The 11,910-nt window shown below is 55.2% G+C and overlaps 1 protein-coding gene across 3 annotated transcripts in view; it reads right to left on the bottom strand.

Annotated features, from left to right (window-relative positions):
* Positions 1–3,150: 3,150 nt before the first annotated feature.
* LOC105464422 (synaptogyrin 1) overlaps positions 3,151–11,910 on the bottom strand; it is a 33,980-nt gene continuing 25,220 nt past the window's right edge. The window contains exon 4 of one of the 3 annotated variants that reach the window (XM_071080615.1): positions 3,151–7,020. In XM_071080615.1, coding sequence (XP_070936716.1) covers positions 6,799–7,020 — 222 coding nt within the window. In that variant the 3' untranslated portion in view covers positions 3,151–6,798. Of the gene's footprint in view, positions 7,021–11,410; positions 11,725–11,910 lie in introns of those variants that run through there. The other 2 variants (XM_071080616.1, XM_071080617.1) reach the window with 2 other exon arrangements.

The raw sequence follows: 11,910 nt of genomic DNA, 5'->3' as shown, positions 1-11,910 counted from the left end.
GTCTTCAGCGTCGACAGGCGGCAAGTGTGTGTCCTTCGGATGAGTTTCGGTGTTTGGGGTCTCTGGGCAGGGGAGGCACGTGTCGGGCCTTTGGTGCCGCAGAGTGGATCGAACACCTGAACCGCAATGGGAAGTGGACAGGGAGGCGGGCGTGGCCGGTAAGGGATGACAGCTACTCCGCACACGCGGCCTGCCCTCTGCGGACCACAATGACGTTTCGCCTCCTTGAGGACTGGGGAAGGGGGGGTCATCAGGTGAGAGGGGTCAAGCAGGGCGGGCGGCCTGACCAGCCCCAGCAGCCCGGCTTGGAACCCGACACCGCTGTCCCCCAAGGGTCGGCTCCTCTCGCTGGGCAGCGGCCTCAGGGTCGGCCTTCAGCGTCGCTCGGGCTCATCGGGTTGCAGGCAGCCACAGCCCTCCGGCCCTCCTAAAGGGGGGCCTCCTGGGTGTCCTTGAACGGACCCCGGAATCCCTCACCCGCCCCGCCGCGCTCCTTCCCTCGGAACCCGCTGCTCCTCGGACCTCCTGCTGACTCCGCCCACCCCCATGACCACAATCCGATTGGCTTAGCATCTCTCTCTCCCGCCCCTCTCCAGGCCGCGGCAGAGCCAGTACCTTGACCGACAGGCCATGTCGAGGCCACGCCCACTTGCTCCTCCCACCGGGCCTGGGCTCCAGAGCCTTTTCTCGTGGGAATTTTTTTTTTTTTTTTTTTTTTTTGAGACAGAGCCTCGCTCTGTCGCAGGCTGGAGTGCAGTGGCGCGATCTCGGCTCACCGCAACCTCTTCCCCCTGGGTTCAAGCGATTCTTCTGTCTCGGCCTCCCGAGTAGCTGGGATTACAGGCATGCACCACCACGCCCGGGTAATTTTTGTATTTTTAGTAAAGACAGGGTTTCTCCATGTTGGTCAGGCTGGTCTCGAACTCCCGACTTCAGGTGATTCGCCCGCCTTGGCCTTCCAAAGTATTAAGATTATGGGCCTGAGCCACTGCACCTGGCCTCGGTTCATTTGCAGATTTGTGCCTTCATCAAATACATCTGGACTTCTCCATTCTCTCACAGTCATGGTGACCTTTCTGTCTCTTGACTGCCATCTGACCAGCAGAGTGGCCTTTTGAGAGCATGCACTGTTGTGGTCACCCACCCTTCGTGGCTTTACAGAGGCCTCCAGGCCCTACACTGTGGGATCCATGAGTACCTTCTGGCCTGTCCTTCCTCATTTGCCTTTCCCTTCTGTGCGTGCACTGCACCTGCCTTCCACCACTTCCAAGCTCTTTCTCAGCCGAGGACCCCTGAGTCCCAGGTCCTACCTGCAGAACTCACCAGCTTCGATAACTCACCAGCCTGCCTGCTCACCTCCAACCACTGCTCATGGAGAGCGCTCCAGTCGAGGGTCACCTGCTCGACTGGTGATGGTCGATTTAGTAGGGGTGGTCTAAATTGCATCTCATAATCTCTCCAATCCACTCCAGCACTTAGCACAATTGATATTCTTGCTTGCATGTTTAGTTGACACCATTTGGTGTCATCCTTTGGTGTTGGACTCACAGCGCCTAGCAAGTTTCTGGTACTTTACAGGCTCCGGGTAAATTTTTTGCCAGCTCAGGGCCACTAAATTTAATTTTTTTTTTTTTTTTTTTTTTTTTTTTTTTTTTGAGATGGAGTCTTACTCTGTCGCTAGGCTGGAGTGCAGTGGTGTGATCTTGGCTCACTGCAACCTCTGCCTCTCGAGTTCAAGTGATTCTCCTGCCTCAGCCTCTCCTGAGTAACTGGGACTAGAGGTGCTGGCCACCATACCTAGCTAATTTTTTTTTTTTTCGAGATAGAGTTTCACTCTTGTTGCCCAGGCCTGCAGTGCAATGGCATGATCTCGGCTCACCACAACCTCCGCCTCCTGGGTTCAAGCAATTCTCCCGGCTCAGTCTCCCAAGTAGCTGGGATCACAGGCGCGTGCCACACGCCCGGCTAATTTTGTATTTTTAGTAGAGACAAGGTTTTACCATGTTGGCCAGGATGGTCTCAATCTCTTGATCTCGTGATCCACCCACCTCAGCTGCCCAAAGTGCTGGGATTACATGCATGAGCCACTGTGCCCAGGTTAATTTTTTGTTTTGTTTTGTTTAGACATGGGGTCTCACTATGTTGACCAGGCTAGTCTCGAACTCCTAGGCTCAAGCAACCCTCCCACCTTGGCCTCCCAAAGTGCTGGGATTACAGGTGTGAGTCATGACAGCCAACTGAAGGCCAGTAAATTTAAAAACCATGTCTTGTAAAACATGTGTATGTAAAAGTATGGAAATGGTCTGGAAGGAATGAGGCCAAGCACCTAATCCTGTTTACTCCTGGGGGGTTCGGGAAGGAACCAGGATAGGAAATGGTGATGGGGCATATATGTGGACATGTGCACACTTAAGGTTGCAAGCTCCGCCTCCTGGGTTCACACCATTCTCCTGTCTCAGCCTCCCGAGTAGCTGGGACTACAGGCGCCCGCCACCACGCCCAGCTAATTTTTTGTGTATTTGGTATTTTCAGTAGAGATGGGGTTTCACCGTGTTAGCCAGGATAGTCTCGATCTCCTGACCTTGTGATCCACCCGCCTCGGCCTCCCAAAGTGCTGGGATTACAGGCGTGAGCCACCGCGCCCGGCCTCCTTTTTTTTTTTTTTTTTTAAGACGGATTTTTGCTCTTGATGCCCAGGCTGGAGTGCAATGGCGCGATCTCAGCTCACTGCAACCTCTGCCTCCCAGGTTCAAGTGATTCTCCTTCCTCAGCCTCCCAAGTAGCTGGGATTACAGGCATCTGCCACCAACGCCCGGCTAATTTTTTTTTTTTTTTGTATTTTTAGTAGAGACAGGTTTTCACCATGTCGGTCAGGCTGGTCTCGAACTCCTAACCTCAGGTGATCCACCTGGGTTAGGAGTTCCCTGGGCCTCCCAAAGTGTTGGGATTACAGGCATGAGCCACAGTGCCTGGCCAATTTTACTTTTTAAAAAGATAATATATTCATAGGTTCATTGTGTAATGAAAAATTAACAAACAATAATAACCAAGTAAGACATGGCCTGTCTGGGGAGACAAATGGGATGGACCATCCAAGCCAAATGCAGAATGAAGAACAAAGAAACACGGTGACACGCTGGCAATCGCTGGTGGGTTCTGAGTCTTCACTTTATTATTATGTCACCAGAAGTCACCACCTTCACTTGGTTCACCACAGATGGATGGATGTCATAAAGGAGGGTGCCACAGGGCCACTGGATTCACTCGAGACTTAACCAGGTGGTGGGGGGCCTAGAGTGGGGGCCCAGGATGGGGACCGCCCTTCACCGCACACACACACACACACACACACAGATATATTTGTGGAGCCTTATATTATACATTTTATATATAGAAAATATATATATTTATACTATACACAGGCAGTAACGCTGCGGGAGGGGCCAGGGCACCGACAAGGGCTGTGCGTACCAGGGCATGGGGAGTGTCAGGTCAAGTGCATCGCTGGGAGGCAGCTGGCCCAGTCCCTTCTCCCATAAACTCCTGGGAGGGGCATTCCCCCTTTCGTGCTCCTTAGAGAATCAGAGGGGTCTTGGGCCAAGGTTAGGGGTCCCCCAGGGCTAACAGGCAGGGGCTCTTGGTTACATGGGGAAACCTGGGATCCCCGAGGCTTCAAAGATCAAGAATCATCAGGGAAGGATGGAGTGAGGAACTAACGTCAGTCCCCTGGGAATTAGCCCCTCAACTGCGACACCCCCAGGTGGATCAGGAGCTGTGCAGGCAGGACAGTCTGTGCCTGCCCAGGATGAGCCAACTCAGAAGGCAGAAGACCTGGCTCCTGAACCTCTCTCTCTCTGCGTGCTTGACCTTGGACAAGTCGCTGTCTCCCTATCCCAGAATCTGCCAACTCTAAGGGTCCTTGCAACTCTACACTTATGCGAAATCTTTTTTTCCTGGGCCCTCTCTTGTGCTTGATGGGGAGGAGGGAGCCACCCTGCAGGGTCCAGCTGCAGCAGGGCCCTTCTCCAAGGAAAGCTTTGGGAGCAAGGGAGAAGCACGGGAGGGCAGCTGGGAAGAAAAGGGATACCAGACAGAGTTGGGCCTGGGGTCCCCCAGGGGCTGTCCTCTGCCAACAGAAGGAGCGAGCTTCCCCATGAACCTTCCAGGGCAGAGTCAGGAGCCCTGGGTCCCATCCAGATCCCACCCTCCGTCTCTCACCCTCTCTCATCTCCATCCTGGGCAGGTCCCTGCCAGAGTCCAGCCTGATGGGGAAGATCATGCCTGGGAGTGCTTCTGGGCTGAACTCGGGAAGAGTGAGGGATTCTTCGTGAGATGACTCAGCAACCCCCATTCTTGGCAGGAGTCTTGACAACTTTCCCCGCCTAGGGTGGCAGGCAGGGCCTGTAACAAACACCCAGGATGGAGTTAAGCTTACCTGGTACCCTGCCCTCCAGCTAAGGATCACCAGCAGCTGGCTGGCACCCAAGGAGAAACAGATGGGCAGCACCCTGAGGTCTCCTAGTGCCCATCAGCAGGGGAGGGTCAGAACATCTCACAGCGTCTTGTGGTGGGCACAGAACTTCACTCTGCCATAAACACTCCTGCACTCACTCACACCCTCGCCTATGGCCTGGTATAGGTTTCACTCTTTAGGCCAGCAGATAACCTGCCCCCATGCTTGTCCCATTTGGGCCACCTGGCAGGGGTGGGACTGTGGACAGAGCCCCTTCCCCAGATTAGAAAATGAAGTCAGCAACAACTAGCTGTCACTCAGCTGCCTGGGGTCCTCTCCATCATTGCTGTCCCTTGGGAGGACTTGGACAGACCTGAGTTTAGATCTGTGTTCCACTGCCAACTTGCCTATACTTGCCGAGCCTCAGTTTCCCTTCTGTTAAATGGGGACAATGGTACTACTTCTCTGCTTAGGACTTCCTCCTCTTTCCCTTAACTCTGGCCAGGCTTTAGGGCCATTGAAGCAGGGACCACCCATGCCCTTGGTATCGCCAGCGCAGGGGCTGGATAACTGCTGAATGAGTAAGCAGGTGAGGGATCACCTGCCTCTTAGGATTCTTGGATCGGGGATGGGGGGATGGTGGTGGAAACACCCAGCTCCGGGCCCATCCACCACCTGCTCTACTCTGCTCCCTGAGGGGTGGGCCAGTGGACACTGGGTGGACAGGGGGATGGGCCCCCAGTGCTCTCCTACACCTCCCTGTCTCTTACAGTTCAGTGAAGAGCCCACCTTGTGCAAGAATCAACCTGTCCCCACTCAGAAGAGATTATGACCTCCTCAGACCCCACAGACCTTTTTGTGCCTTTGGGTCACCTGCCACCCTCTCCCCCACAGCCCGTGGTCTTCCCTGGGCCTCCCATGCCTCAGGGGCTCTTGCCTGTGTCATCCTGGGGGCAGTGTCTCCCCACAGCTGCAGCCCAGGAGCTGACTTGCCTGATTCTAAAACCACTGTCCTTGCTGCTCTGCCTCCCATAGGGAGGCTGGCTCTGCAGTGGGCCTTCTAGAAGGCCAAGGAAACACCTCTCATGCCCTTGGCTGCTACAGCCCCCGAACCCTGACTGACCCCAGATGAGAGGAGAGGTGACATAGCATCCCAGACCAGTTCTGTTTCCTGGGAGGTCACAAGGGCAGGGAATTGAGGCACCTGCTGGGCAGCTGGGGCCAAGAAACCCGGGCGTTAGGCCCAGCTTTGCCACTCACTCACCGTGACCTTGGGCCAGTCACACCCTGATCTGTGCCTTGTTGACCACCCAGCCCTAGGTGAGGGCTTAGTGAGCCCTCCTAGAGGCAAGGACAGCGATCAGTCCTCTGAGAGACCACGAAGGGGTTTGCTGGAGCCCCCTGGAACAAGCGTCTGTGGGACATGCAGGGCACAGAGCAGCACCTGGGGCGAGCCCTCTCGGAAGAGGCCAAGGGCCAGGGGTAGTACCGGGGGGATGTGGGCGGAGGGACCTGGAGGTGGGGCTGTCCCCAGGGGAGGAGGAACAGCTGGGGCAGAGCGGGCCCTTGACTTGCAGCAGAATCAGGGTGTCTCAAGGGGCTGAGGGCCCCAAGGCCTCCCAGAATGACAGCAACACTGAGCAGGGAAGCCCCAAGCGTGGGGATGGGGGGAGGTGGGTGGCCAGGGAAGAGCACGTGGTCTGCAGTTGGACAGCCTGGGCTTGGCCCCACCTCTATCACTAGCTGCCTGAGTGACTCTGGGCAAGTAATCTTGACCTCTCCAGACTTCAGTTTCCTCAACCATAAAATGGAGACAGCCCTGACACTCTTAGCAGGACTGCCAGAGCAGGGTGACAGCCCCCAGTGTCCTGTGGGTGTTCACACTCACCCTGTGACCAAGCCACAGTGTAGCCACACTTCCCAGCATTATCTGGGTCTGTCTTTCCCACCATTCTGGCCTCTGGTACCACCAGGGCTTCCTCCACTAGCTCACTGCTCCCCTTTCCAGAGGCCGTTGTGGCCAATTTCGCCACCCATGCCCAGCACAGGCCGGATGCTCAGCAGGTGCTCAAGGAATGCCTGATGACACAATGTATGAATGCAAATACCCCTGGCCCCCACCCTCTAGGCCCCTGTGGGGCACATGCCCTGGGATATACTTGCACACATGTAGACAGTCCCCAACACTGGACTGCCCCAGCCCTGCCCCGAGCTACCCTGGACCTCAGTGGGACACGGCAGAGGCTGATGAGGTGCTGGGCAGGGCAGCTTGGGAGGGAGCAGGGGCTGGGTGTGGAGGGAGGGGACAGATGGGAGAGGGGGCGGGGGCAGGCGGTCACTGTGGCTCAGTAGCCCTGCGACTGGTAGCCCTGGGGCTCGGTGTCGAAGGCGTTGGCCGGCTGCTGGTAGGTGCCGCCCATACCGGCGGGATCCGGCCCGGTGTTGGGCTCCACGTAGGGCGCGTAAGGCATGCTGGAGTCCTGGCTGGGGTCCATGTAGTCCTGGGAGAAGAGGGCCGAGTCGGCGCCAATCTGGTACCGCTGGAAGGCCAGCATGGCCTGGCCCGCCTAGGGACGAGGGCCGGCGGGGACAAGGACAGGTGGGAGGGGGTGGTTACGGGAGAGACAGACAAGGGCACTGGGTTAGTGGTGGTTAGTTCATAGGACACAGGCAGGAGAGGGTTAAAGATCTTCAAAGCACCAAACATGAGACCAAGCTTGGCTGTGGAGAAAGAAGGCTGTTCCCACAGCCATCCCCGGAAATGCCCAAAACCGTATCGTCCAGCCAGAAAGTAGCCCAGAAGTCACCTGCCCCTGTCTCCCAATCCCAGAGGTCAGTCTGGGCTACCAAAATTTCTAGATCTCCATTATGGAGTGTTAAGATGGCTCAAAGGCTCACAACAGCCTCCTTAAAAAAAGCTTCTCGCTGGGCGCGGTGGCTCAAGCCTGTAATCCCAGCACTTTGGGAGGCTGAGACGGGCAGATCTCGAGGTCGGGAGATCGAGACCATCCTGGCTAACACGGTGAAACCCCGTCTCTACTAAAAAAATACAAAAAACTAGCCGGGCGTGGTGGCGGGCGCCTGTAGTCCCAGCTACTCAGGAGGCTGAGGCAGAAGAATGGCGTGAACCCGGGAGGCGGAGCTTGCAGTGAGCTGAGATCCGGCCACTGCACTCCAGCCTGGGCGACAGAGCGAGACTCCGTCTCAAAAAAAAAAAAAAAAAAAGCTTCTCAGCGGGACGAAGGACTGTTGGCATCTCCTAGGAGCCATTCTTTTGTCTCTCTTGCAGCTAGGCATGGCCATGTGACTACATTTTGGCCAATGGGATACCCTCATGTTCTTTGTCCCACCCTCTGACCTGATGTCTGGAATGCAGATGTGATGGCTGGAACTCTAGTTGCTAAAAGGGACCACAAAGACCATGCGCCAAGCCTGTAGGAATGAAAGATGCCTGGGGGCCAGGCGGCTCATGCCTGTAACCCCACAACTTTGACAGGCCAAGGTGGGAGGATCGCTTGAGGCCAGGAGATCAAAACCAGCCTGGGCTAAAATATGCATCTCTGGCATATTGACTATGTTGAGTTAAAGGCACTTGAAAAACAGCAGGCACAATAACAATCTGACCTCCTTATTGAAAGCAGGAGAGGCCAGGCGCAAAGGCTCATGCCTGCAATCCCAGCAGTTTGGGAGGCCGAGGTGGGTGGATCACTTGAGGTCAAGGAGTTCGAGACCAGCCTGGCCAACATGGTGAAACCCCATCTCTACTAAAAATAAAAAAATTAGCCAGGTATGGTGGTGAGTGCCTGTAATCCCAGCTACTCGGGAGGTGAGGCAGGAGAATCACTTGAACCCAGGAGGCGGAGGTTGCAGTGTCCTGAGACAGCACCACTGCACTCCAGCCTGGGCGACAGAGTGAGACTTTCTCTCAAAACAAAAGGCCAGCTTGGGCAACATAGCAAGACCCCATCTCTACCAAAAAAATCCACAAAAAACAAATTAGCCGGGCATAGTGGTGCTCGCCTGTAGTCCCAGCTACTCAGGAGGCTGAGGTGGGAGGATTGCCTGAGCCTATGGGTTTGAGGCTGCAGTGAGCTATGATCCAGCCTGGGCAACAGAGTGAGACCGTGTCTCTAAAAAAAAAAAAGGAAAGATGCCTGGGTCACTGAAGACCTCTGGAGCCACTATGCCAGCCTTGGACCACTTCCTCAGTCTTGGACTTGGTTGAAATCACTGTTGTTTGGGATTTCTGTCACCTGCTGCTAAACCTAATTCTAAGTGAGAAACTGAGTTAAATAGAGTGAAACAAGTTTCAGGATCATCCAACTTGGCAGAGCCCTGACTATTCAACGTGACTGCGCCTGGCCTGAAGCTCTCCCCGCCCCTTTTTTTCCTCCACAGATCTCAGATTGGGAAAGACTTGTCTACAGCACACATGCATGGTTAGGAAGTTATTTTTCAATAAAAGCAATTACGTTGTTATTAAGGACAATGACACTGACCACACTGAGCTAAGTCAAAGTTTAAGTAAATCAAACTTGTCATTAGAAAACCAGCTTAGAGGTTTATTGCAAAAGCCTTCTCCAGAAACTTTCCCGGCCCAGGGAATCTGCCTGTGATGGGAATGTGCTGATACTCTCCAGACCCCTGGAGGGCTGGGAAGATTGAGGCCTAGAAACGGAAGCGCCGTGGCAGAGTTACTGCTAGAACCCATCCCTAAACATGGGGTCCTACCCCTTCCCCTTCCCAGGTCAGGGCACCCTCACCTCCTTCCCTTTGATTGGCCCCTGACAAGGAACTAAGTCAACCAACAACCTAAAAGAGTCACTTGGTGAAGAGTTAGAGAGTGAACATACCTAGTGTTTTATTCCACAAAGTTCCAGAAACCCAGTGACTGGGCATTTCCTTTCCTTTTTTTTTTTTGAGACAGAGTCTCGCTCTGTCACCCAGGCTGGGGTGCAATGGCGCAATCTCGGCTCACTGCAACCTCTGCCTCCCGGGTTCAAGTGATTCTCCTACCTCAGCCTCCCGAGTAGCTGGGATTACAGGCGCCCACCCACCACCCGAAGATAATTTTTGTATTTTCAGTAGAGATAGGGTTTTGCCGTGTTGGCCAGGCTGGTCTCGAACTCCTGACCTCAGGTGATCCACCCGCCTTGGCCACCCAAAGTGCTGGAATCACAGGCATGAGCCACCACACCCAGCTAGGACATTACATTTTGATTGTACTCATTGACCAAAGTTCTGAGGGGCAGCCCTTTCTGGGAGGTGGATTTTTAAAGCAAAGTGCCAGCGCCTTGGGAAAGGCAGACCAGGTCTAAAGAAATTATGGCCGGGCACGGTGGCTCAAGCCTGTAATCCCAGCACTTTGGGAGGCCGAGTCGGGCGGATCACGAGGTCAGGAGATCGAGACCATCCTGGCTAACCCGGTGAAACCCCGTCTCTACTAAAAAATACAAAAAACTAGCCGGGCGAGGTGGCGGGCGCCTGTAGTCCCAGCTACTCGGGAGGCTGAGGCAGGAGAATGGCGTAAACCCAGGAGGCGGAGCTTGCAGTGAGCTGAGATCCGGCCACCGCACTCCAGCCTGGGCGACAGAGCGAGACTCCATCTCAAAAAAAAAAAAGAAATTAGGCTAAGGGATAAGGTGTGGCCCTCTGGGGTTTCCCACTATGTTGGTATGAGGTCCTGGCTGCTGGGGGCTCAGATGCCAGAGCCTGAAGAAGCAGGAGAGGTGAAAAGCCCCCTGAGGGTACACTTGAGCCCTGGCCAGCCCACTGGGACAGACTGAATGAACCTTGAGAGCAATGTCTGTAGACTCGGTTCTCCCCGAGCTCCCTGGCTCTACTGTCCAGGCTGGTTTCCTGTCCAGAGGCAGAGGGCTGGAGCAGATGACCCCTATTGACCCTTGTAGCGAGGAGCCTCTGGCTGTAGGCACTCATACTGTCTCTGTGGCCAGCTCTCCGCCCTCACTAAGTCACAGCTTCATTTGGGCAACCAGTTTAAGGGGCTGCCACAAGACAGCAGCAAAGGAGAGGCCTGGGCCCCCGCTGGCCTGGGCTGCAGAGGGAGGATGGGAGTTGTGCTGAGCCCAGGGACCTGGTGGTCCCCTGGCCCCACTTTCTCAGTGCAGGTGCCCTCTCTGCAGCATCTCCAGCGTGCAGCAGGCAGTTTGCGTCTGCACTGGGATGCCTCCAGTGCCAGGAAGCTCACTCTCGGTGTGCTCAGGCCCTGGCAGGGTTGAGGCATTGCTTTGGGGAACTGTCTGTGCTCCACCAACCTCCTCAACTCCTCCAGAGAGCGGAGGAATGGGTGAGTTCCTGCCCAGGCAGCTGGGGGCCCCAAGGAGGAAACCTGTGTAGAACCAGAAACCAAAATCTTTTGGAGGAACAGGGATTGATCACCTGAGAATTACTCTCAAAGTAGAGATTCTGGAGGTGCCCCTGACTCTCTGGAGAGAAGAATGAATGAATGAATGAATGAATGAGTGAATGAATGAACGAAAGAGCTTACATTTATTGAGCATGCTTGTCCTAAGCCCTGTGCTGGCCTTTGTTTCATTGGCACAACAGCCTTGAGAGGTTTGTCCATTATCACCCCTCATTTCAGGTAAGTGGACTAAGGCTCAGAAAGGGGCAGGGGTTTGTCAGGGTCACACAGCACACGAGGACAGAGCCAGACCAGGAGTCCTCTGACATCCTCGGCCAGGCCGCTCACCCTGAGGACAGTGAGGTCACTCTTCACACCGCGGTGAAGGGAGAGGCTATTGCTCTGCACCCACAGCTCAGCAACGGGGGCCATGAATGCCTCCGGGCAGCCCATGTATGGGGCCACCACCAACCTGGTAAATGCCCACGGCTGTCCATTTGGAAGAGATTTTGATGTGTTTGTTTTCTCCTCCCCAGCCTGTGGGCTCCTGGAGCCAAGGACCCCACCTAATTCATCACTAGGCACAAAACAGCTGCTCAATAAATGTTTACTGAATGAAAGAACGCATGAAGAATAAACGAAGGAGGCAGTGAAGGAACGAATGAGTCAGTGGAGAACCTGAATCCGTTCCTCAAGCCAGCCTTCCACTGCCCTGCATGCCCTGGCATCTTGGACATTTCTGGCACTAGGCTGCTCCTGCCACCTCACCGCCAGGGGTGATACAAGGATGCCGGCCTCTGCAAGCCGGGGAGGCCTACGGCTGTGCTGAGGCAGGGAACAGTGTGCTGTACTCCTCCTGGAAGCTTAGGTCCTTGAATCTCCGCACGGCCAGGGCTGCGGTCAGGCTCTGCCAGGAGAGAGCAGGGGTGAGGCCGGTGGGGAAGCGCTGGAGAGGTACCAGGAGGGAGGCTGGCTTCAGGGGGCCAGGCAGGCACCTGTCAGTCAGGTACTTCAGACCCACGGCTAGAAATCATCCACTACTCCTCTGTAAGGCCCGCCCCTAAGCTCCTCCCATAGGCTGGGTGGTCCCCAC

Source organism: Macaca nemestrina, chromosome 15 (assembly GCF_043159975.1).
Source record: "Macaca nemestrina isolate mMacNem1 chromosome 15, mMacNem.hap1, whole genome shotgun sequence".
NCBI lineage: Eukaryota > Metazoa > Chordata > Mammalia > Primates > Cercopithecidae > Macaca > Macaca nemestrina.
The sequence above is the reverse complement of the archived record's forward strand: the minus strand, read 5'-3'. Positions and strand labels throughout refer to the sequence as shown.